Source organism: Columba livia, chromosome 4, assembly GCF_036013475.1.
Source record: "Columba livia isolate bColLiv1 breed racing homer chromosome 4, bColLiv1.pat.W.v2, whole genome shotgun sequence".
In the NCBI taxonomy this organism is placed as follows: Eukaryota; Metazoa; Chordata; class Aves; order Columbiformes; family Columbidae; genus Columba; species Columba livia.
The window spans coordinates 14,466,711-14,493,347 of record NC_088605.1 but is presented as its reverse complement, the minus strand read 5'-3'; the positions used below and the strand labels follow the sequence as shown (position 1 = coordinate 14,493,347).

The window sequence follows — 26,637 nt, the reverse complement described above, 5'->3', positions numbered from 1 at the left end:
GGTCATTTTTCTTCTCTAAAGATCAGCTCATCTCTTCCCTTGATAAAAGTTACTTACAGCTAGAGAGAAGGTAAAATATATTCCTTGTATTTAGAGATACAAAAAAATATATATCACTTGTATTTCCCTGATATTTCCCATCCTAGAACTACTGCATTAATGAACTGAGGCAGCAGAATGTGAGATACTGATATCAGTCAGTTGCCATTCCTTGTAGGCTTTGGGTAGGGGCTAAAAATTTTGTATACAGGTTTTCACCATTAGCGTTGTTGAGACAACTGTGTAAAATCCCAAAGGAGCATTTCCACCGAATTCAGTGGATTCAAATCCAGTGAATTTGTTGGATCAGATTTGCTTTGTTCTTTGAGTTTTCATTTTCATGTGCAGCTCCTCAAAACCTGTATGTGTTATTAGCATGTCATTTACTGCCAACAGGAATCCAGACACAGGTGATGTACATACCAGCCCATTTGTCTGTTACTTTTGAGTGTTGCAGTTTGTACTTTCTGTTCTTGAATGTTTGCAGTTATTTGACATCTCCTTGGTAATAACAAAGCTATGCTGAGAATATCAGTCATAATACAAGGGGAGATAATTTGCATACTATTTTTAGCCATTATCATTAGCAAGAAATGCTAATAGTGTTCCAAAAATGTTTTCTTTCAGTATTCATTACTGTCAGAAATGAACTTCAAATAAACAAGATATCTGATTCTAAATATAATCTGAGTATTGGTGTTAAAGAGATAAGATGTCTTGCTTGATTTAATGGAGATTCATTTGGAAGTTTACTGTGAGATTCTTCTAAATGGACCAAGCACCCAATTTACTTTTTTTTTTCTTTTTTTCTTCCTTTTTTTTTTTTTTTTTCTTCTGTCTGTTTATATAGTAACATGTAAGACAGGAAGGATAAATATCCCTATCCTCCTTAAATACTACCTCCACCTTTTTTAGGTACTTTGCAGGTGGAGAGGTAGAGTTTCAAACTAAATGAAGTCCTCAAATTGAATAGTCCATGTATCAAAGGCTGGAATACCCAAGTCTGAAATTCCTACTTTGAGCAGGGAAAGCGTGGTGTTAGGTTTATCCTGCTGAGTCCTGCTCCAGGATAATTTAGTACCTATGACATGCTGGAGGAAATCTGAGAAGGAACTGGGGAAAACTGCCAAGATGAAGCTTTGTGATACAGTAGAGCTTGTCAGGCAGCAGTGACACAGAACACATGAGAGCGTTACACAAGTGTGCTGTGCCCTTCTGCAGCAGTGACCTGTACTGTATCCTGGCCAGAGCATCAGACACCATGGTGGCATCAGAGCTTTGCTTGAGTTCAAAGTGGGAAAGGCATAAAAATGAGGATGCCTGACGAAAGAGAAGGTAAATAGGTGATGTCTCTGCAGGTGATACAGAGACTTAAAAAATGTCATCCTGGAGCGACGACAACTTTACCTTTTAGAAAGATGAAGAAACTTTGGTGTAATTAGACATCAGGGAAGGGAAGTTGTTAGAAGGCATTCTTCAAAAACTTGCAGTTGGGCTCATGTGAGGAAAGCAGAAAAATAATCTCTGGCACATTGAAGGTGTATGTATGTGAGCAGTGAGCGGAACTCAGCTGATGTGCAGTAACTTTCCAAGCTCAGGTGATGTGATTTGTGGAGTCTCCCTCTTTAGAGGTATTAAAAAAGCTCTGGGCACTCGACAGTATGTGACCCTATTTGAGCAGTGGGGTTGGACAAGATTGGCCTTCAGAGGTCCCTTCCAACCTCAACCACTCTGTGATTCTGTGTCTGAGCCCTTAACAGCACTTTGGGCTGAAATGTTATGTATGTGTACACAGTGAGGCTAATGCAAACTGTTGTTAATGTTGTACTGATAACTAAAATGGTAACATCCGTGCTTTGTAGGAGTTTCTCTTTTATAAGCCTCTTCTACACCCATGTCTGCCTGATTTTTTTTTCCCCACCTGTTTTTGACTGGCATGTAGTTAAATGTATGTGTGCTTTGACTGGTTCAGTTAGTCTGTATTGTAGTTTCATCTAGAAGCGAGTGAGACCTCATTTTTTGGAGAAGGAAGATAGAAGAACAAGGGTGATTCCTGCAAATGAGCTGCTGTTTTGTTTTGGTGGTGGTTTTTTTAATCATTATTCTGTCAGTTGTGTTCTTGAAGAGTAATTCTACATTATTATTATTATTATTATTATTATTATTATTATTATTTCAGTTTATCAAGAAGTTTTACAATGAAACTTGGGAAAGAAGATATGGCTTCTCAGTGGATGAAAGCACGCTGACTCTTCTCTGGTCTATAACTGTTTCTATTTTTGCCATTGGTGGCCTTGTGGGTGCCATTATTGTTACCCCAATTGTGAAGTTCTTCGGACGGTAAGTGTATTGAAAGACTAGTTTCTAAATCAGTTTCTCACTTTGTCTCTCTAGAAAGAGAAACAACAACACCTCTTCACCAGAATGCAAATTTAAACATCTTCAAATTATGAAAGCTCAATTCTAAGAGTTCCGAATTTCCAAGAGTAAAACTAGTACCGTTCTCTCTGGCCTTAATGTGCATCATTTGAGTCATAGAAGCCATTTGTTCTGAATGGGCAATGGGTTGAGATGTCAAAGAGGCTGAATAGTCAAGAATGCAACAGGAAAATACCATATAAAAGGAAAGATTTCACAAAGGATCAGTAGACTTGTTTCAAGAGTCTGATGAGTATTTTACAAATAAAGCTATCCACATCTCATTTGCTTCTCAACAGCATTTGTTGGCATACCTTCCTTGTGTCAACTTAAAATACAGTTTGAAGAACTAAACTAGGGTGAAGTTTGTGTTTGGTCTTCCCTAAGCTTGGGGATGCCTTCCCTGCTCTATGCAATGCAGTATCTGACCAAGTCTTCACCATAGGGAACGTGGGTATTTTAGGAATGTTCATGCTAGTGTGTATTTGCATTTTTGCTGCAGGTGCTAACTAGATATTTCTGCCAAACTTTTGTTTCATACAGTCTTCCAAAGAGAATTTTAAAAGTGATTTGTAATTTACCTCTGTTTAGAAAGGCATGGAAAAAAAGTCATTATGAAATTCATCTTAACTGCTCATTTGGCTTTTCCTTAATTATAAATTCTATATAATTTGATATTTTTTGCTCAATTGAGTCACTGGAGAAGGTAATAACAGAAGCATGAGTATGTAACCATCCAACTCAACTGTTCTTACTTGTCTGGGCCGCCAGACTGATATATCGGTACTGTAATTGAGGAGCAGAACAATAAAATACTTTGCTGTTAAATTGTTCAAGGGTAGGTTGAAGAGATGTGTGCATGATGAAGTGGAGCTCCATTTACAGTGATGCAAAATAATGAGCTAAGGGGGATCAAAAGCATTAGGCAGAAATAATGTATGACTTAAAAAGAGCAGTCTTGAATCATGTTGCTGCAAGGTTAATAATATAACTTCCAAATTACTAGAGTCCTAGATCCTACTTACTTTGAGAGATGTAATTTTTTCAAAGAGAACCTTCATCCACACAAATCCCATGTTCAGATGTGGCTTTGACACTTCATAATTTAAATTCTCTTCTACCAAAGAGCCGGTGCTGTTGAGTAACTTGAACACCCAGAGCGTTGTGCTCAGGGGATTGCTTAGGCCACTGCCACGGGGCATTTGCAGGAGAGGGACAAGACCTTCATCTTTCAACAAGAACCATTGCAGCAGAGCTATTGATCTTATATCTTTAAACACTCTTCTTCCATGTGTTCAGGAAATGAGACCTTGTATGTCAGTGTTTGAATCTGACTGTCAAAGGCCCGTGAAATCCTACATATAATTTCTTTTGTAAAGTGTTTCCTTCTGTAGAAGTTATGAGACTTACGACTCACTTTTGAATAAATGAGTCCCTCAAACGTGAGCAGAAAGTTCTGAAAGATGAAAACTATAAGAAATACAGCTGTTATTATAGTGCAAATGAGAAATTGAGATTTTTTTAAATTTTAAAATACATTTTTGTTATTTTATTTATGTTTATTTAATGAAGTAATAATTTTCCATAAATAATATATTTTTTTTTGAAAGAAGTATTTTTTCACGTTGTATTTGACTGCTATAGAATGAAATAATTTAAAAATTGGAGAAAAAATGTAAATCTGTATTTTGATTAATTTTAATAATTTTTGGAAAAGGGTAGATTTTTATCCTGCCAGTGAGCTCAAGTGTTTTTTCTAGCTCTACAAGTAGTAAGTAATTTTCCTCAATGCATGTTTTTAATATCATGTGTTTAAGGATGAATTACAATGACATAAATATGTCAGTGCTGGGAAGTTCTCAAAATGGCCAAAACTGCATGTAGCATAAAAATGCCTGTAGTTATATCAGCTTATTGCTATTTGAAATATATTCTCTGGTTCCTACATACATACATTTACCCAGAGTATGCTTGTTTATATTCATATACAGAGTCTCTGGCAGGGAACTTGGGTTCTTAGGATGTTCAGGATGGCTAAATGCTGTGCCTTTGAAGTACAACTCTTTAGTTAACTGTGATATGTTTTATTTTAAAGCTGTGGTATAGATTTGGAACTGTGTCCATTTGGGTATAGTATTGTATTTTGGAACTCTGCACAACGCATAAGAGGCAGAGTTTGCTAGGCACTTTTTGGTTTTATTTATGGATATTTAAGAATAATAGCCTAGTGTGCTTTGAAAATGACTAGATTTAACTGTTGTGTTGCTGGTATGTACAAAAAATATATTTTCCTTTTAGGAAATGTACATTGCTGCTCAATAACGTGTTTGCAGTGACAGCTGCTTTGTTGATGTCCCTCTCCTTGCTGGCGGGGTCATTTGAAATGCTCATACTGGGCCGTGTGATAATGGGTGTTGATGCAGGTAAGCTTTATCATGCCATACGTTTCTGAAATGCTTGTGCCATGCATAATCTTTCTCCTCTGCCCCAATTACATCACTCTTTACATTAAAGAGGCATTTCAAGGACTAGCCACACTGATTTTGCTGGGACAAAACAGCAGAATAAGCATTGGGAGATGTGATATTTGGAGACAACACTGGAATGGACGCTAGCCGCTGCTGTCCACTCTGGTTGTTCCTCCTCCTTTCCTACTCCAGCCCTGATAGAACATATCTGTCTTCGTGCCATGAAGATCCTTTGGCTAGGAGGGTGTAGTCTATTTATTTCAGCTGCTTGCTGCTGTGTGTTTAGAAGTTGTTGGATCCCATGCTAATACCAGTAGGATGAAGTGGAAGTTTTGGTACATCACCATTTGCTTCTAGCAACATAGTCTTCATGGTTTAAAAGTAAATCAGAGAGGAGCTGCTGCACCAGAATCACAGAATCGACTGGGTTGGAAAAGACCTCAGAGATCATCGAGTCCAACCCTTGGTCCAACTCTAGCCCGTTTACTAGATCATGGCCCTAAGTGCCATGTCCAATCTCAGTTTAAAAACCTCCAGGGACGGCGAGTCCATCGCCTCCCTGGGCAGCCATTCCAATGCCTGACCACTCCCTCTGCAAAGAATTTCTTTCTAATATCCAGCCTAAATTTCCCCTGGCAGAGTTTAAGCCCATGCCCCCTTGTCCTATTGCTGACTGCCTGGGAGAAGAGACCAATCCCCACCTGGCTAGAACTTCCCTTCAGTCCCTTCCCTAGTCTTGCACCTAGCAGTGAGGCTCTAAACAACTTTACAGATCACTAGATGGTGATAAATACTTACCTATTGTGGAGACAGACTTGATGAATTAAGATGGGTTTACACTCTGAGTGTAATTATGTCACTGAACAATGGAAAGTGCTTTGACTTTTCCAGTCACCATGCTCCCTTTCTGGCAAGCTTTGGTGGTGTTGTTAGTAAGCATAAATTTTGGTTGTTTGACAGTGGTTGTGTCTGTCACTTGCGATGTAAAGTTCATGGGTAGTTTTGGTGCTGACTGCTAATTTTGGTCTCAGATTACCACTCAATGACCCAACTTCTTGAGCTGTGTAAATATTGTCAATATAGTAACCAGGGTCAAGCATTTGTTTTCTCCTGGCTTTGAGCAGCATTCTCACCCTTATTTTATGCCTGCTTTTAAGTGTTCTTTGCAGCTATAAGCCTGTATTGAGAGGAGCATCTGCTAATACCATTTACAGTAAAAATATTTCATCTGACAGTGTCTGCTTTCTCTGCCTGACACATGGTTATTTTGTTTTTCCTTACCTGGCCCAGTGCTAACACTGTGCTTGCTTTGGGATGTGCAAATATAGATCATAAAATCCATCCTCCTGATGATTCTCATCTTTGAGTAACCTTTGTGCTTCCATCAAATAGCAGCCTACACACATCACTGTAGATCTGTAACAGATAATCAGTCCCATGGTTATTAAATGGTGCAAGAGTAATTAGACATACAGAGAACATAACTCATATTATCTGTGGATAGATACAGATCTGTTCTCTGCTTGTTTTTATGCTGATCTTGTGAGCAGATTAGCACTCAGACTCCTTTCAATAGGTATTTGTTTCATACCTGATATAATGAAAAGGCGATCTGACTTAACCTGTGACGTTTTCCTTCCTTCACAGGCATTTCTCTGAGTGCCCTTCCCATGTATTTAAGTGAAATATCTCCTAAGGAAATCCGTGGTTCATTGGGTCAGGTCACAGCAATTTTCATCTGTGTTGGTGTTTTTACTGGTCAAGTTTTGGGGCTGCCAGAAATATTTGGGCAAGTAAGTATTTAACAGATGTTTTCTGTGAAAGAACACAAGCATGCTTAAAAATGGCTGTTTTCATGTTTTGACTGAGTTCCTTACAAAAGTGGAAAAGCGAAACATTCCTTTTTTTGTTTTGAAGCACTTTGAAAAGTGGTTTCTTCCATATCTTTTAAAAGCGTGTATGTGTGACTGAGTTTGGTAGACGTGGCAAGCAGCTTTAACAGCTTGAGCAGTTTGTGTGTGTGCATATGCAGGTTTTCCCACGCCCTCCCTTTCTTGATGTACATTTACTTTTGCTGGTTTCCAGTTTCCTTGAGTATCATGGAAGTGCTTAAGAGTTTATGCATATTTCATTTATAATTTTTCAAAGTGAGATAGAAGTTAGAGTTTGTTTGAGAACCTGAATACAAAGAATGTTGTCCAGTATTTTTAATGCTGCTTGTAATGCAATCCTACTTTTAGACTAGGAGGTGAAATAACAGAGTTAATTTATACCTTTATGGAAAGAGATTATTTGTTCCCATAAAAAAGGTTATCTTGCTGTCGTAGACTGAGATTAACTTGGTGGCCACTGGATGTCGGCATTACTCTGAATAAATGAAGTCTAGGTTTATTCAGGCTGGCACTTGGAAATACTTTTTGTCTGGAGATGAATCTTAAAAGCAGTGTGGAGGAATAATCTGTGGCAATCCTCTCACAGTGAAACCTGAACTAAGAATCCCTTCTGACAGCCAAGCAAAAGTAGTAAACAGTTGATAAGTGAGGAGAGCTTGTCCCCCTGTGTCTATCCAAATTCAAGTACTTTGTAAATATATGGTACCATCCTCCCTGACACTTTTTATTTTTGTCTGACCAGCTCTCCTATTCTGTCCTTTTATCCTTGGGCTCACTTACCCTGTCCAGCTCTCCTAAAGGCAATGGTTTGATTAAACTTATCCTTTATTGAAGGACACAATACTATGCCTGCCCCCACAAGCAACAGATTTTAGGCAAAAGCTTAAAATGGCTTTCACTGACTGTCATTGTGGCTTCTACAGATATCTCTTCTCTTGCTTTGAAAGTTGGTCTGTTACAAACGAGTGTGTTAAATGTCAAGAGGCTCATTCAACTGCTTAGAATATATGTCAGCCATTATGTAGTAGGGGTGTTTGTTTTTTTTGAAACATGTATATTTTGAAGGTGAGGTGTCTTGAAAATTATTATTTCCCTGTTAAGTCTTTCAGATATTTTGAATAGGAAATACTTTTTCCTTGGTTTCAACACATTCTTGCTCCTTTTTTTCTTCTTCCCTTCCCTCCTTCCCAAGTGTTGTCACTCCAAATTATGGAGGTTGCGTTTCTGCTTTTACAACCTACTTTAGTATGTGGTTAATTAATATTACACTATTAAAGATAGCCATTAATTTATGTAAGAAGAAATATGCTTTATCTGTAGCATTAGTTATTTTCAAGAGGGGTAACATCAGCATGTAGAAGTAGCAAAGTTTTGGCTGGTGTGAATTAGCATATTTCTAGTAGAGGTATTGGAGCCCGCTTGTATTTTCCGATCAAATACATGGGTGTATTTTCTGTTTAATATATTAATAAAATTTAGCACTGAGGGGAAACCTCAGGCTGTTTGAAATATGATTCCCTAGTGCAGCCTTATCTTTCTTCGAAGGCTTTATCAAAATTTCTGTTGGCTTCAGTCAGGCCAGGGTTTTCTTCCCTAGCTTCCTGTGGTTCCCATTGAAATCAGTGGGACTTTTGCGGAGAACAGCAGTCGCTGCCAGAGGACATTTCTGCAGCAGGTACATGTGATGAGGTCACTCCTGTTGAAGCTGGGAGGCAGCAAACATGGTGTCCTTATCCTGAGTTCTTTAGTGCTTGCAACACTTTCCTCTCTCCTCTCCCCAGCGAACACGTTGCTCAAATTTATCTCACTTTGTTTGATCAAGTTAAAACGTAGGTTCAAGACATTTGCAGTCTATTTTCTCGTTGTGGGCTTCTCTCTATGTCATGTTCATTAATGATGTAGGAGCTGCTTATCAAATAATTCCCATATTATTTTTTTTGGTCCCTTTTATTCTGTTGGAGAAAGCTGGTTTGCATTTGAAGTGCGGCCAGTATTCCAGATTCACAGCTACCCTGTTTTGGAGACAGCTGTGCATTCATGGTGTCTCATTGATTTCATCTGTAACTGGAAAGCAAACCCTTGCTTTCCTCAGAAGGCTGAGGTCATTTGTGTTACACTTCAGCCATTCTGTAATATGCCAATTTGTAGTATAATTCTACCTTTGTAAAATTCATAAATTGTTTAAAGCAAATAGACAGGAAAGTTTTGATCAGTAGGAGCTTGTCGCCAGCAGTCACCATTCTGTGCAACTGCTTGCAATGGCATATAGACAAACACCTTTGTGGGGTCTGTCTAACTATGTCCAGCTTTTTAATGATTGTGCCTTAAAACCTTGTGGGTGTATTTTTTTTGTTGCTCTGTGGTTGGTCGCTTGTTTCTATCAGAATTGGTTGTAAATAATACTAGTTACAAATACATCTGTTATGGTTTCATAACAATTTCCCCCAGAGCTCTGTCATGTTTCTGTAACTTGTAAATTGAGCAAATATCAAAGACGTTATTAACCGTAGTATCTAAGCAGTGATGGTTTTGAAGAACGGACGGACAAAGATTGAGGTGGGCATCTCGCTGGAGGAGACTGGAACAGGAGTGGACATGGGGAGGGCTGCAGGCATGGCCAAGGGTCTGTCTTTTAAGTGCAGATGACAGCACCATTGCTCGTGTGGCCAGGTAAATAAAGGGAAAGGAGAGGAACTGACGAAACTGTGTTAACATGAGATCAAACTACTACAGAGGGGGCAGAGTGGCTTAATCTCTAGGACAATATTACAACAAGAATAACTTTTTATAAATCCTCCATGAGTAATTGCATGCTGAAATTCAGCATAGTGATTTTTCAAACAGATTCCCAGCTGAAGTAGCGTGAGCAGAAAATTTAAATTGGAGCTCGATGCCTTTATCTGGATTATATGAGGTTGTTGCTTTCAGTGGTTCGGTAGACATCTTTCCACGGGAAAGGAAGGTATTTCTGTAGGCTGTTGGACATAGCATTACAAGCCTTTATTAACAACCTAATTGATAGTGTCCTCTGTTATGGAACACAACAGTGTTCCTTTGAATGTGGATGTGTGATAGAAATGCCTCTGAAGCACTGAATGTTACTTGAGGCAATTCAGAAAGTCCTGCTTTTTGTGTCAAGCAGGTTAAGCAGCCCCAAAGTGATTTTTCAGTGATCTTTTATTTATGAAGACCACTTTATGTGCTGGTGTCCTCCTCTCCACCACCCTGACTGCTGAGAGATTTGTGCTTGTCTCCATGTACTGATGTCTTGTTTTAGCCTTCTATAAGCCAGAGCCCTGAATCCTTCGGGAAGCCATGGCAACTGTAGATGACAACTTAGTGCTGGCCCACAGGAGTGCAGTCATGTTATCTGCCGTAATGTGGGCACCGAGTCATTGCTACTGCCTATAAGATTATTTAATTTAGGGTGTTTTTGATTGTATAGCATGTGCAGCTTTCCATACATCTGACTGAAGGAAAAATCCCGATATTAACATAAGGAAGAACTGTTTCAGACCTGCTACTTCTTCAGACACAGCCCTTCAGGTGTTTCCTTTCTCTCTGTTTCTGTGATTCTGCAATTTAATCACCCAGCCCATTTTCCTGACAGGTTGCACCCTGCAAAGCAAAGGCATTGTCAACTTCAGTTTTGAAAGTTCAAATTTACGCTTACTCTCTTAGGGGAATATTGTCTGGCCTGATTCTGGCATATTCCTTGTATCTGAGGTATCTCTCTGACTCACCCAGTTCCTCCTGCATGTGGTGTCCTGCTCCATGTTACCACTTTAGGTTACTACTTTAGGTACTACTTTGTAATGTCCTGTCCTCTGTTACTACTTAGAGTAGTAACTTGTAAGTGTTGTAGACCACAGGGCCATCTCTTCTATTGCTTCAGCTTGTGTACTGAAGAGGGACTTATTCTTTCCTTAAATGACAGAGGATTTAGTTTATGAATACATTTGCCACAGTTATTAAATTAATCACTTTTTTTTTATACATTGAGCCTCAGTATCTTCTTTGTATGTGTACAGATATGAGAAAGGGGAGAAAAAAAAGTTTCACAGCATGCATGTGTATTCAGCACACATAAAACTGGAATTGGTGCCTTTTGCCATTTTTTCATCAGACTTGTGCTTTGAGCCCCTTTTCCCATGGTGTGTCAGGTTTTGTCAAGCTGTAGTTGATGCACCCAGAGTTGGCCCCAGTAGCTGCTCCAGCTGCTTCTCTGACCAGAACGGCTGTTTACCATAGGTAGGCCAGTGGATAAATAGATTTTGTTTACTTTGAAAACTGCTATTTATCCATTTCAAGTGTTTCTATGTCATGTTGCCCACAAGCTGATCTAACTATATTGCACTATTCCATAGTGGATAGTACGTCATCCTAAACCCCTTGCTATACTTGTGTCCTAAGACTTCTTAGTGCCACACTTTCTGAATAATCCCTATTGCTGCTGTAGGTGTTTTTAGAAAACAAAACAAACAAACAAGAAATGAGCAAACAAAACAAACACCTCCCCCCCAAAAAAAACAAACCAAACCAAAAAACAAACAACAGTAGAGGAAACAGAAAAACTGTAAAATTCCTGATGTGTCCATCTCTCGAGGGTTGCAGGTGGTTTTGGTCATCCTGCTTTAAAAAGCGTGTAATCGAGCAATACAAGATACAGGAGGAAACATCAATGATCAGAGATAGGAAGTGGCTTCTTGAGGAGAGGAGGCTGAGTTAAGGCTCAGCAGCTCTTATGGACAACCCTGTGCTGGGTTAATACTTAAAGTAATACAAAACAAAGTACACCAGAGAGGACTCAGAATTTATCTTTTAAATGATACACATTGTCTAGATTTCCTTTTTTTCCTTTTTTTTTGGTAAACACCTTTGGAATCTGCCCCGTTGCAGAACTGTTGTGTAAGTGGTTATGGTTACAAAATTTATTTATTGGGTGTTGTCTTTGTCATTGAAGCAACATGAATTACATTCCACTTTTACATTCCACTTTTTTGAGGAATTTGAGAAGTTTTAATGTATATCTGGCTGGATATTACCTGTTTAAAAAAAACTAGTTAGCTGCAAAAGAAGTCTGTGACACATGTTGATACTGGCCAAGCTGTCCTTCTCCTAGAACTGATTATTTTAGCAAAGCTATTCTGCTGTTGATACAAATACCAATTTCTACAGCAAAATGAACTAAATTTGGGAAAGGACTAATGAACTTCATAGATGCTGTACTATATCTCCAGTAAGGTACAAAATTGATGTGATGAGTCCCTTTCAAGTTAGCTCTTCTTTATCCAAGTGGACCTTGCTAAGGAATAGTTGTGATTATTTTTTTAATTTTTATTTTTACTTTAAATCAAACTAAGAACTTCTGTAGATGCAACATCAAATTCTAATATTTTTTTGGAAGACCTCTTAAAATCATATACTTGAAGTGATAGATAGTTGTGCATTTAGGAAAGTTTATACAGGAATTTTTCATTTTACTTTACCAACTTCTTTTTAGAAGGACTCTCTCACTTGCACTGAAATAGACAGTGATGGAACAGGTAGTTGTACAGCTTGTGCAGCTGAAGGCTGTTCTGAAAACTAAGCTTTGATTTTACTTGTCAAATCTTCATTTTTTTATTGTCTTTTTTCCCTTGTTTCTCTCTATCTTTTTTTTTTACTGATCCTTCTTCCTAAGACTCTTGACTGAGATTCAAGGATTCCTTAAAAGCTGTCAGTAAATTATAGATGAGAAAATAAATCAATTCAGAATTGTTCTGGGGACCTGCAGCCTGCAGGTGGACACCAAAGACAAAATGATCCGTTGGAGATGCTCTTGAATCTTACACATCGGCATGGTAACACAAAGTGTGAATCAACCCGTTTCCTCATATTTTTCTGTGGGCTCTTTTGTTCTATATGTTTATCTTCCCCTTGAGCCATGATAGTGACTATAGTTAAATATATTCATGTTGCAACATACGACTGAGAATTTATTTCAGAATATAGAACCAAGAGCTCTTGTGGCAATAAGAGACAAGGGAGAACTTAACACAGGTGAACTCTTGTCACTGCATGAAGCATCTTGGAAATGAAAGCAGCTTGTGCCTCATGGGTGCGTGCTCTTTACAGAATACAAAAAAGTGTTTGCAGCTTCTGTTAGAGTAGGACAAAAGCATCCACTAGTTTAGTGTTTTCCAGAATCACTCTAATTCTCAAAGTGTCCTGTTTGTGATGATTCAAAACATTTTCATGCTTCACCTTCCACTGCAGCCCCAGGAGGATGCAGGTCTCTGGAGTTGTGTGTGTCACATCTCCCAGTCCCACAGGGACATCTGAGGTACTCTAGGGCATCAGAACAATACTATATGCCTGTGTTTGAGGAACTGAATCTTATCCACTTCAATTATTTTAGTGTACTGTTTTGTATTTTATTGTTTGTGGAAATTAACCTGAGTCTACATGCATAGCTGAAAGGAAGTTTTGTCAGAAATTTTGCATAGCTCCAGTATACCTCTGATATTTCTAAAGAAGCTCAAGTATATATGGTGGCTGCTAATAATAATCCCATTTGAAAGCTCACCATTTCATGTTGATTTTCACAGAAGTGTTTACATTTCTCAGAAGTGAATAAGCAATGAAGACAAATTATGCCATTCAGGTATTCAGTAAAAAGCTAGTTACTACTCCAGTAAAATGTTGGACCAAAAGGCATCTTGGGAACTTCTAAAAGACACTTTAATTCTCCCTCTCAATATGTACAACATGATCTAACGTGCAATTCAATGGGCAGAATGTCATGGGATTTGGACACCAACCACTTTCAAGGCTGTTTTAAGTCCTGATCTAAAGGTGGTTTACTCAGTAACAAAAATCTTCCAGTCACTTCTGTGAATTTTAGATTAGGATTGTACAGCCTTAAGTCTGGTAACTTCAGGTACTGTTTAATACCTGGGAAGACACTGAGACTTGAGTAATCTTGTTGTCAGAGCTGTGTCTGCAGTAGTGACCTATACAAATAAATACCCATGTGGGTACAGAACAGAGTTGAAATATATGTACTATCTGGGTTGCCTTTGTTTTAAATAAGAAGGCAAGCAATTCATAACTCTGTTATTAAAATATATTTTGACAGAAGTGGGTTGCAGGAATGGTCATGTAATGAGAAAATCGTATCCAAAAGAGATGCAGCTGTTAGACAGGGAGGTTAGTGTCCTGCTCTGCAGCAGAGGAGGTGGCAGAGCGGGGTTTGATGGGGCATGAGGAAGGTAAGAGGAAGGTAACTGTCTGTACTTTAGGTGAGTAGCTGGTATGAAGCCTGAGATACAGGAGAAATACTAATTTCTCAGCTGCCTCATGATCATCTCCACTGTGGCCTACCCTTGCCTCAAGGAAGAAAAAGAGAATGCAATAATGCAAATAAATCAGTTCTATCTCAATGCTTTTTCCGTCATTGGCCCCAAGCCTGTGAGGTTGTTCTTTACATTTAGGAGTGTTTTCTGTGACACAGTAACAGATTAAGAGAGAAATGCTTGACTTCTGCAGTCTTCTCATCTTCACACACCCACGTGAGCCTACTCAGTCTGTTTTGAGCAGGGATTTGATTATTTTGTGGGGCAAATGGAATATTTCTGATATGAAATTTTTGTGTCAAACCTCTACTAAAGAGGATAAGATACAATTACTTGAACAGAAGTATATAGTATCATTTTGATGCTCTAGGGTACCTTGGTTATCTCTGTGGGACTGACAGATGAGACACAGAAAGCCCCAGAGACCCATATACTCCTGGGCCTGCAGTTGGAGGCAAGGCAAGATACTTCAGGACATTTAGCAATTATACTAGGTGTAATTCTTTTTGGCTGTGCGCTTTTTTGCCAGACTAAAGTTTTAAATGTGTTCTTGCTTCTTTATAGGAACTTGAAGAGACTGCCAAATCACCAGTTCCTGGACTTCTTTAGTGTCTTGCATTGGGTGCAATAGGCCTTTGTCTCTTTGTTCACCACATATAAAAGGGGTAAAATATGGTGCTCTACATGAGAAGGGCTCTATACAAAAAACCTAATTACTGTTTGTAAGGCGTTCCGTGCTGTAGTAAACATATCATAACTCCACACCCCTAAGGAATTAATTCCAGATTTCATATTTAAAGGAGTTTGTGATAGTGACAGGTAAAATAAAACAGTCACTGAGAGATCACAGTTTATCCTGTGCACTGAATGAGAAAAAGGGAGAGTATTTTTATCCTCTGGGCAGTGCCCTGTGTCACCCCGTGTGCAGGCGGCTTCCCAGGAGGTGTTTGGGTGCAGGAATTTCCCCTGTGGCTCTGGAAGAGGCAGGAGGCAGAGATGTGGGAAACATGCCCTGGGGCAGCTGGGGTCAGGGATGCTCAGCGGAACATGGGGGTCTCCACAGCAGAGAAAAGCAAACTCAGGGCAGAGAACAAACAAGGAGCCTGACTGTGGTGTACTGGTTGATACTCAGTTGGGAATGGGACACTGGGATGCATCTCCAGGTTATGCTTTGTAAATAAATAAAATTACTTAGAGAGAGAGTAGAGCTCATGGAAGCCATGTATTTCCTTACTTGATCTTTTTGATGCTGTTATTCATCTCGTACTGAAATAGTTAATGGTTCTCAGTAGATCTTTCCAAAAAAGAGTGCCTATGTATAGGGCAGTACAGCACTTCTTCCTACATCTCTGTATCATACCGTCGAGGATTCAGTTCTCCCTTTTTAATTTATATATATATATATATATGCATAGTCTTAGCCTTTTCTGTGTTGAAAGTGTTTTCAAATTTTACCAAAATCTTCCTAATTAGTGAAAATATTACATGTAACCATGCTTAAAGAAGTCACTGGACTTAATACGGACGTGTAGTTCAGCTCTCAGCAGTGCCTGTTGACATTTGCCCATGCCAGTTTCTTTTCCACCTTTTAATTGTTAAAGTAAGTTCAATTTTCTGCATTTTAGCTGATTATTCGCTGACATGGTAACCTTTGCTTTACTGTATTCCAGCAGAACTTGATCTTGTCTAATTTAGAGTTGGTAAATCCATGTCATGCTTTATACATTTCTTGCACCCCCCGCCTTGTATTTTTGCAGCTTTGCACTTTATTACATCAACCTTTGAATGAGTCTGTAGCTGTCAAAATCACTCTACTGTTTAACTGTCTTTTGTAAATAGATCAAGGTTGGGTTTTTCATGCTCCAGCCTAAGCAAATATCCATAATGTGACAGTTCAAAATTAAAATCTTACCATCTTGACATGTTATTTGTAGTGATTCTGAGCAGGTGATGAGTCAAGTCCCCTGTAATTAAAATATTTAATGCTCTTTTAAGTTTTTCCTTAGATAAAATGGGATGTGGCTGCTTTCATTCTCTCAGTAGCGCCTGTGTGCTTCTCCTTACTGATGACAGCTGAGGTAAAATGCTGATGTGTCTTCTAAGTCAAGCCTACGCTGTCTTCTGCCTTTACCTTGTTATGGCTTCTGAGCATAGTCCAAGTTTGTATCCTGTCCTATGTCCTCCTAAAGAAGTTGAGGAACCCCTCTTTTCTCTGTATCCTTTCCTTCTCTTCGTAGGGTCTAATTCAACTTGATTTTCAGCAATTTGTATTTTATACTTTCAGACCAACAAATGTAGCTTTTTCTTTTCTTTTCTTTTAATGGACCTTTTAAACTAATTCTAGTCCTCCTGTTTCTTTTCTGTAGTGGGATGAAGAATTTGAACATGGATAATGTAAATGAAGAGAAAAGCAAATAGAACACTTGTTCTATAGCATTGAATAGAGATCATCTGAAACCTTTTGAAATGAATGGAGATGTTGCCTTTGATTTCAATGACTTACTGATCCACTCATGCCAGAAATAGCAAGTTGGAACATATTTATTATTTTTTTACCTTGAAGTTTTAAAAGTTAGTGTAATAAAAAGTAAACCAGAATTTTTCATAGAGGAAGCTCGGTGTCTTATGCAGTGAAAATAGAGGGCTTTTTATTATACTGTCAAGGTCTGTTTTTTATCATGAAGAATAAGTTCAGAAGTTCAGTCTGGTTCATAGCTGTTTCAAAATAACACCTTCAGAAGAGTTATTTGAGAGAAATGTGACCGACTGAAAAACGATATGCTATGCGAGGCTTTAAAAGGGGTGGAAGCTTATTCCAAGTATTTCTCCATGGATTGGCAGAACGTTAATAACAACAATATAGAGAAGTGGCTTTTTTTTTTTTCCTTGAAAAGGTGTTTTTGGCATTGTGGAAAATACCTACAGGAAATACAATGTGCTGATCAAGAGTGTAAGATTTTTATCTAGAAGTGTTGTGAAAAGTTCTAACATCCTAACGTCCTATAAACCTTTTTATATGGTACACAGCAAGTGTATTTATATTATGGGATATAATGATAGAGGTTAAATAAGACAATGGATTTTTTGATGACTTTGTGTGAAAGAAATGTCTGCTTCCGTAGGATAAAACTGATCAGCTATACCACCTGTTTTCTTAAGTTATTCTTTAAAAGCAGGTACCTATTTTGTTCATGTGATTTATTAATTTTTCTAAAAGTCTTAATCTATGTTTAATTTTCTAATTTTTAAAATAAGACTGAAGCTAATTTTTTTGCAGATTGTTAACTGCTCTCGATTCTCCTATGATACGTAAAGTTCTCCACTCTACTCCATTTAAAAAAAAATGAAATTAAGAAATAGGATCTAGAAGTCCCCATGGTAATTGAGGCTCTTAGTAAGACTCATAAGTAAGACTCATAACCTTGAGTTTTTGAATTGGTTGAAAAACCCCTTTTTCAAGTTGTTTTCCCATCCCAGGAGATTTAGAAAAGAACAAACAAACAAAAGCAACCAAATAAAACACAAACAACAACAGCCAACCAAACAAAAACCCCTGTCACTTAAAGGGCACATGCCTGAGAGTTACTGAGTTATCTCAGGCTCCAGTTTGGGTTCCGGGCTTGGATTACATCATGTACTGTGCAGTACATTGTGCTTTAGCAATGGCATTGCTGAAGTGGGAGAATGTGAAATACAAACTATCAGCAGGAAGTAGTTTGGGTGCTTTTGACCTTTGATTTTACTGTGTAAAATGATGTTGAAATGAAATTTATCCAGCTCCGTTTAGCGAAATGTGAGCTCTGAATGGGTGGATTCATTCTGATGAAGGGACAGGATCCAACCCCCCAGTTTCTCTTGGAGCTCAGTCAGCCAGATGCAGCACAACCTGTCTTTGATCTAGCCAAGCTTTTGAAAATGTGCTAGACATGATGCCTGAACAGCAGGCCTACTGAAGTCTTAGCAGGCTTTTCAATTAAGAACCAAATCTCAAATTAGAAAACATTGAATTAAATAGATGAATGCTGAACTTGGAGAAAACTACTAAAAATTTCATCTTGGCATTCAGTTGGAACAGAAGGCATCTTAAGAACAGGAACAGAGTGAGGGCCATTTTGCAGGGGAAAATAATACTGCCAACACCTTTCTCCCTCAGCTACTTGAAAGTGTCCTGTACATAGAGTAAGCCCAGAGGGCAAGAACTCTCCATACTGCCTTTCCAAGCCTTATCCTGAAAGACCTTTGCTCAGGTCACCCTCTGTAGCTGGTTTTAAATAATGAATGTTTGAGGATGTTGACAACTTAGTTTCAGTTGATTTTAAAGAAAATTATCAAAGTCAGGTTGTATCTTGTCAAAGTCAAGTTGAAACCTGTTAGTAGTTGAAGAGATTCCTATAAATTGTGTTGGATAGTGCAGCACCTTGTGCTCTTCACCTGTGCCACAACTGGGCTCTGGCAGGTTAAAACTGCCTGGCTTCCGTATAGGGGACTTACCAGAGAGGAGCCATCCGTGCTTTGCATTGGCGGAGATACTGCAGATGGCTCTTGTGTTTCAGGTGCTTGCTGGAGACTTCCAGCAGATTACTTGCAATGCAATAGAAAATGTATTTTCTGTTTCATGGACTTGGGAACAAGACAATCAGTGTTCCATTTGAACATCTGAGCTTGGTTAGCTAATTCAGAGTGGGAAACAGTGTAATGTATAATTCTTAGTTATGCTACCATAGAACCAAAGGATGTCTTTAAGGTCCTGTGATTCACTGATAGGGTGATTGGTCACTGGAACATTTTCCCCAGTGGTCACAGCACCAAGCCTGTCAGAGCTCAAGGAGCATCTGGACAATGCTCTTACTCATATGGTTTAGTTTCAGGTAGTCCTACGAGGAGCAGGGAGTTGGGCTTGATGATCCTTATGGGTCCCTTCTGATTTGAGATATTCTATAATTTTGGGCAAGAGGACAGGTGAAACACCTTTTTTATACTTAAATTAGCATGGAAACCAGATTAAGTGGTGAAATCAATGGTTGCAAGAGAAAATGTTCATAAAGATAACCTCCCTCTGGTTAGCCAGGTATCTTGTATGTTGTTAAATTATATCACTGTCTTAAATTGTGTTGAACTGTATATGTCCTCTGTTCTCAATGGAAATGAAAACTGCATGACTGTGTGTTACTTGTACCTGTAAGGCAAATACTGTGTTTTTCCAAGTAGAAGAGGCTTTTGGTGAGACCTCAGCCCGAGCTGGTTCATTCCCAGCAGCTGTGAAATGCTGAATGGTCACTGTCTGCATTTCCCCAAGAACCACAAAACTGTGCTGAACTCTGGATTAGCTGAACAGTTATCAGGATTTTACCCATACTATGACGATTAGAGGCTTGAGCCAAATGGGGTTTTTTGTTCTTGTTCTTTTGAGATCAGTTAGATTAGACTAAGAGACAACATGCTGGTATAGGTAACTATATGAAAATAGTGTTGTACTGTTTAAAACTAATGAGTGATACTATCGTGAGTGGGGATGACTTGTAGAATATATATTTGAGTATATATAACATTTTTACATGCATAGTTGTTGACACTGAAGGAGAGGAAAAACATGCTATATATTGCTGTTTTCCAGCTTTCCTGCCTCTCTCTTTCCATGCTCAGTCAGCTGATGGCTTGTGTTGTCTTCCTGGGCCATTGAGTAAGGTGATCGGAGAGGGAAGTATTCAGACTGCGTACTAAACTCAGGCAGAAGACATCACTCTGCTCACTGACACAACACGTTGAACAATGAAAAGTTACAGCAATTCCCATCAAAGCTATTTTTCTTCCAGGTATCTATGAGAGAATATTACTGACTTATGTTTGCATTACTTTGCAGGAGTCTCGATGGCCTTACTTGTTTGGAGCGATCATTGTTCCTTCATTGATACAAGTCGTGATTCTGCCTTTTCTTCCTGAAAGTCCTCGTTACCTCCTACTTGAAAAACATAACAAGAGCAAGGCAGAAAAAGGTATGGTGTGTTACTTTCTTGCAACAAAGGATGTGTATTGTAGGGATGCAGGCTGGAAGTAATTGTGGTATCAGTGAAACCAGAATATTCCAGTCGGCAAGATTCTCTTTGCAATTATTTTTCTTTCATATTTTTGTCTGTGTGTGTCTAAATGTAACTCTTGCTTAGATTTTTTTTTTTTTTTTAATAAATTAAATTCTCCAACTAACAAACCTATATAGCATTGTGCATGGTAATACAAATCTGACCAAATCATTCTGCTGTTGTGCATCAGCCACTATCCGCAGGGTTCATTTGAGAGGGAAAGGTGGTTTCAATCTTCATGACTCTCCCTTATCGACAGTCTTTGCAGTCTGATTAGTAAAAACACTGATTCTGTTGCTGGGTTTTGTTCAGTAGTCTCTGCATTTGACCATGTGTTTCTGTAACTCAATAAGCTTTGTATATCCAATAAAAGCACCATACACTTATTTAACTGAAAATTTTCAGTGCTTCCCATATTGCTTGCTGCAGTTTCACAGACACAGACCAGAATAATTTGTTCTTACTTTAGGTTGTATGTATAAAATAATTTGCTTGTGTGATGATAGCTGCTGTATACTCTGCCCCAGTAATATTGCTATGGTCAGTTGTAAGTTCCAATATATCATAATGTTAAGGCTGAGAGAATGTTGAAAATTTGATTTTACTAATTATAGGGACATGCTGAAAATAGAGGTGTACAAAGATGGAAAGAGCCTGATTATAATACCAAACTGTTTTCAGAACATAACTGCTTTAAAAATTATTCCTGAAAACTTTATTTGAATATAACCCTTAATGTTTTTAGTCACTAACTAGTTGCTTACAAAATTACCTGCAAATTGTCAAACTTAAATTTAATAATCTTTTAGCATTAAATTAATGCAACTTAGTCTATCCTGTTTCTTCTACTGTGAAATGAAAAACTGTCCTTTTTTATTCTGATCAGTACCCTGAAATAGAAATGGCACGCTAATGAAGAGACTCTCATGTTGTCTCAGTTTAATGTTGGAGTCAAGTGTTTAAAGCTCCAGTAGAGTGTTTAAAAAAAAAGAGAGAGAGCAAACAGAAATAGGCTTTGGGGAGAGTACTTTAGCTTTACAGAATCAGCAGAGATTTGGTGAGATAGAGAACAGCTTTTCCAGGGGTGGCAAAGGAAGGGGCTTGCTTGCCAGCTGTGGTCCAAGCACCTTGGGGCTGGCCCTTAGGTAGGAACTTCTGCAGCAACACAGCTGGGCTGGGAAGAAACACCTTTGGGTGCCAGGTTTAAACTGGCTCATTTTTACCTGAGAAAATTATAAATGTATTTCCGGAGCTATGGCTGGCAAAAAGTCTGTATCTGCAATGCTGTTGTGTAACGGCACACTTGTTGTAGGGACCTCTTGGAAATACTGCCACAGAACCTGGAAACTTCCCCACTGACAGTGAAGCTGGGCCTCACATAAGTAGAATTTAAAAATTGTAAAAAATTGGCAGTAAAATAACACCACCTGCCTTGAAATTCACACCATTTACTGTTGCTGGTGGTGGGCCAGCTGAAGTCTGGGATGCTTTAGTGTACATGTTCTGAAATATATGAAAGCTGATCTAGAAGCATTAGAGTTGGATTTTGCAGTAGAAGACATCAGGAGAGCAAAGTTACACCTTATTTGGTAATTGAATGGAAATGAGCTGTAGCAACTGGCTTGCTGATTACAAGAAAGTAGCTTTCAGGAACCGCCCTAAAGACTATTAATTCAGGCACTCTGAGAAAAAAACAAGAGACCGAAATAAAAAACTTCTCAAAGTAACTGCTTGTCGATAGAACCTTTTGGACTTGATCACTTCTAAAATAAAAAATTAATACTGATATACGTTGTAGTACGGAGGGAAACTAATTTTGAGTGTAGTCAACAGAGCTTTCAAAACAGGGACTGCTGTTTGTAGACTGAGATTTGCAAAGGACTGTAGGGCAGTGAGGTGTAAACATCCCCTGAATTTCCCTCTCAGCCCTTGCCTATCAAGCACCCCTGCTTCCAGAACTGGCCACCCTGTTGCACAAACAAAGTAGCCTGTAGCGTATCAGCTGCAAAATAGGTAGGGATGGTTTTTAAACATCATTTTTAATGATCCATAAAATCTACCTGTGGGGCAGCATATCACATCATCTTGTACTTCTGTGCTGTAAAGTATCTACATGCCTTATTACGAAGCATGTTAGGAACACAAGAAAATTTCTTACCATTGCACATGCTTTGTAATCCCCCCTCTTCTAATGTAGATTTGCAAGTGTTAGTATCTTTGGATCTCTGTTCAGCATGGGTACAGGTGGGGAAGGAATTTGGCTGATCCATGCAAGGACTGGGCAGAGGACACCAGTGATGTTAGCCAAGTGCAGGGGTTTGGAACCCTTTGCCCTGCTCCAGAGCACTTGGAGAAATCCAGGTTAGGCATGAGCCAAGCCTCGGATATCTGGAGTAATGCAGTGGAATAATGAATGCGAGTAGAGGGGAATTCACAAAAATAAGAGGGTGAATAACTGTGAATCAATAATCATAAAAAATCATCTGGATGTTAGCATTATCTACAAAAATGGAGGAGGGAGAGTCTGAGAGACCTTCTCTGGGAGACCAGATGAGTTTGTGGGTTATTAAAAAAACGTACTGCTTGTGAGCCGTATAATGACGAAGTGGTATTCTCCATTTTAATGATAATGCTTTTGAATTATTTGCCTCCTAGGTTAAATCTGCATATTAATATCAGAAATGTCGAAGTCTGTCTTCTGACTAAATCCTTTTTCTTTCCCCCAATGGATCAAGGCTATTCATGCAAATATACATTTCACGGTGGATTATATCTTGTTGGAGAAATATAAAACTGTTATTTGTAAAAGGTCTGCTGTATTTAAAGCAGATGACTACATTAGTCTTTATAAAATACTCTAAAATGTACGTGCATGTCAAAGCTTCTAAAATGGAGATGACAACATTAATCTTCTTAATTGTTTTAGAGCAATAAAAATCTGGTGGGATAATGTAGGTCATTGAGTTTCCACAGAGTTCTGCTTCTGCTTTCATCCCTTCCTTTTCTTCTGTCCTCAGGAGAAAACCAGACTCTAACTACTGAAATACTAGCGGCCCCATTCTCTTTTTGGCAGAGGTGTAAAACAGCATAATGCATTAAATGTCAAATAAGAGACTGAAAGAGGGAGAAGGACCAAAATGTGTAAGTGATGGAGAAAAGAGAAGCTATGATTTTAGAGCAGGCGGGCCTCACGTGCAAACGTAAGCCACACCACCGCAAGAGCAGCTACTCCATGAGCACAGGAATAGCGAGGCCTCAGATGAGTGATGTCTCCTGAGCTCCACTAACCAGGTTCTACCCGGTTCCCTGCTTTCCCCTTTCTCACAGTGCAAATGGTGCACGCTGGTGCACCGATGTGTGGCTGATTAGCCATTGGGACACCATGGCTGATGTGCCGTGTGTCTGCTGCCAAAAGCAAGTCTAGCAGCCAAGCTCTGCTTGTCCTCCTGGAGATCACCATCCTGTGTCTGACTGCTGGATCTCATCCTCACTAACAAGGAGGGTCTGGTCGAAGCAGTAAGGGTTGAGGGCTGCCTGGGTTGCAGTGACCACGAGATGGTTGAGTTCAGCATCTTGGGTGGCAGGAACAGAATAGCAAGTAGAATTGCAACCCTGGACTTTAGCAGGGCTAACTTTGGCCTTTTCAAGCAATTGCTGGGGGAAATCCCATGGGCAAGACTGCTTGAAGGAAAAGGGGCCCAAGATAGCTGGATTGCATTCAGAGATTGCTTCTTCCACGCTCAGGATCAGAGCATCCCCACACGAAGAAAGTCAAGGAAGGGAGCCAGGAGGCCTGCGTGGTTGAATAGGGATCTGTTGGGTATGCTCAAGCAGAAAAGGAGAGTTTACAGGTCGTGGAAGCAGGGGCTGGCCACTTGGGAAGAATATAAGGCTGCTGTTAGAGGATGTAGGAAGGCAGCTAGGATAGCCAAGGCCTCCTTAGAATTACAGCTGGTGAGAGGGGTCAAGGACAGCAAAAAGAACTTTTTCAAATACATAGCAGATAAAACTAATACCAGAGGCAATGCAGGCCCACTGATGAACGGGGTGGGTGCCCTGGTGGCAGAAGATACAGAGAAGGCAGAATTACTGAATGCGTTCTTTGTCTCTGTCTACTCTGCTGGAGGCTGTCCTGGGGAGCCCTGTACCCCTGAGACCCCGGATGAAGCCAGGTCAATGGAGGAGTTTGCTTTAGTCGATGAGGACTGGGTTAGGGAGCAATTAAATAGTCTGGACATCCATAAATCCATGGGTCCAGATGGGATGCATCCGCGGGTGCTGAGGGAGCTGGCTGAAGTCATTTCTGGACCGCTCTCCATCATCTTTGCCAAGTCTTGGGAAACGGGGGAGGTGCCCGAGGATTGGAGGAAAGCAAATGTCACTCCAGTCTTCAAAAAGGGCAAGAAGGAGGACCCGGGTAATTATAGACCGGTCAGCCTCACCTCTGTCCCTGGGAAAGTAATGGAACAGCTTATCCTTGGTGCCATCTCAAGGCATATCAAGGATAAGAGGGTTATTAGGGGCAGTCAGCATGGCTTTACCAAGGGTAAGTTGTGCTTGATCAACCTCATAGCCTTTTATGAGAATGTAACAAGGTGGATGGATGATGGCAGAGCGGTGGATGTGGTCTACCTTGACTTCAGTAAAGCCTTTGACACAGTCTCCCACAGCATCCTCACAGCTAAGTTGAGGAGGTGTGGTCTAGACAATAGAGTAGTGAGGTGGGTTGCAAACTGGCTTAAGGAGAGAAGCCAGAGAGTGGTAGTCAATGGTGCGGAGTCTAGTTGGAGGCCAGTATCTAGTGGAGTGCCTCAGGGGTCAGTACTGGGGCCAATATTATTCAATATATTCATTAACGATTTAGACGAGGGAATAGAGTGTACTATCAGCAAGTTTGCTGATGACACCAAGCTGGGAGGAATGGCTGACACACCAGAAGGCTGTGCTGCCATCCAGCGGGACCTGGACAGGCTGGAGAGTTGGGCGGGGAATAACCTAATGAAATTTAGCAAGGGAAAGTGTAGAGTCCTGCATCTGGGCAGGAACAACCCCAGGTTCCAGTATAGGTTGGGAAATTACATATTAGAGAGCAGTGTAGGGGAAAGGGACCTGGGGGTCCTGGTGGACAACAGGATGACCATGAGCCAGCACTGTGCCCTTGTGGCCAGGAAGGCCAATGGCATCCTGGGGTGTATTAGAAGGGGGGTGGCTAGTAGATCGAGAAAGGTCCTCCTTCCCCTCTACTCCGCCCTGATGAGACCACATCTGGAATATCGTGTCCAGTTCTGGGCCCCTCAGTTCAAGAAGGACAGGGAACTGCTGGAGAGGGTCCAGCGTAGGGCAGCGAAGATGATTAAGGGAGTGGAGCACCTCCCTTATGAAGAAAGGCTGAGGGAGCTGGGTCTCTTTAGTTTGGAGAAGAGGAGACTAAGGGGGGACCTCGTTAATGTTTATATATATGTAAAGGGTGAGTGCCATGAGGATGGAGCCAGGCTCTTCTCGGTGGCCAACAATGATAGGACAAGGGGTAATGGGATCAAACTGGAACACAAGAGGTTCCGCTTAAATTTGAGAAAAAACTTCTTCTCAGTGAGAGTGACAGACACTGGAACAGGCTGCCCAGGGAGGTTGTGGAGTCTCCTTCCCTGGAGACATTCAAAACCCGCCTGGACATGTTCCTGTGCGACCTCACCTAGGTGTTCCTGCTCTAGCAGGGGGATTGGACTAGATGATCTTTTGAGGTCCCTTCCAATCCCAAACATACTGTGATACTGTGACTTCCTGAGCTGAACTATCTCCCATATTCCCGTCTTGCTGCTGAATATGGGAGAACTGATTTATGTGTTGTGAGGGGAGAACGATGGACTGGATCAGCAGCATAGTCTGTAAACCTGCTCTGCTCAGATGCTAAAAGTCTGGAGGAACCATCCCAGCTCCTCTCACAGGTCCTATAACTAATATTATTCTTTTTTGGTAAGAAAATAAGGGAGAAAAATGCCTGGCATTTTACTGGTATAATCCTTCTTCATAAAGCTCACCAGACAGTAGAGGAGAAATGGGTATTCAAGTGGCTGAGGAAAGGAACTTTGGAAGGAGATTGTTATTCGGTTACTAGAGAGCAGTGAGAGTGAAGAGTAACAAGAACAGAAACAGGAAGAAAAACTTGCTGCTATAAGTACGTCAGCTGATTTACCATCCAAGTTCTAGAATGATAAGGCAGGAATTTTACATTAATTGTCAAATAGTTGCATGCTGAGTGGACCACTGATCTATGTCTGTGGCTGTGATACAATATAAATAAAAACAGTAGTGGTGTAATAAACCAGACCATTTTTTTGACTAACTACGTGGGTTATAAACACTCTCAGATGGAGAGTTGAGGGGTCTCTCTTGAAGAATGCTGTTA

General features: G+C 39.9%; 1 protein-coding gene across 10 annotated transcripts in view; it reads left to right on the top strand.

Annotated features, from left to right (window-relative positions):
* Positions 1-26,637, top strand: part of SLC2A9 (solute carrier family 2 member 9) — a 123,253-nt gene that overhangs the window by 33,358 nt on the left and 63,258 nt on the right. For all 10 annotated transcript variants that reach the window (XM_065060529.1, XM_065060535.1, XM_065060528.1 and 7 more), the window contains 4 exons: positions 2,219-2,379; positions 4,756-4,880; positions 6,573-6,718; positions 20,015-20,147. In XM_065060529.1, the coding sequence (XP_064916601.1) occupies positions 2,219-2,379; positions 4,756-4,880; positions 6,573-6,718; positions 20,015-20,147 (565 nt within the window). The remainder of the gene's footprint in view (positions 1-2,218; positions 2,380-4,755; positions 4,881-6,572; positions 6,719-20,014; positions 20,148-26,637) is intronic.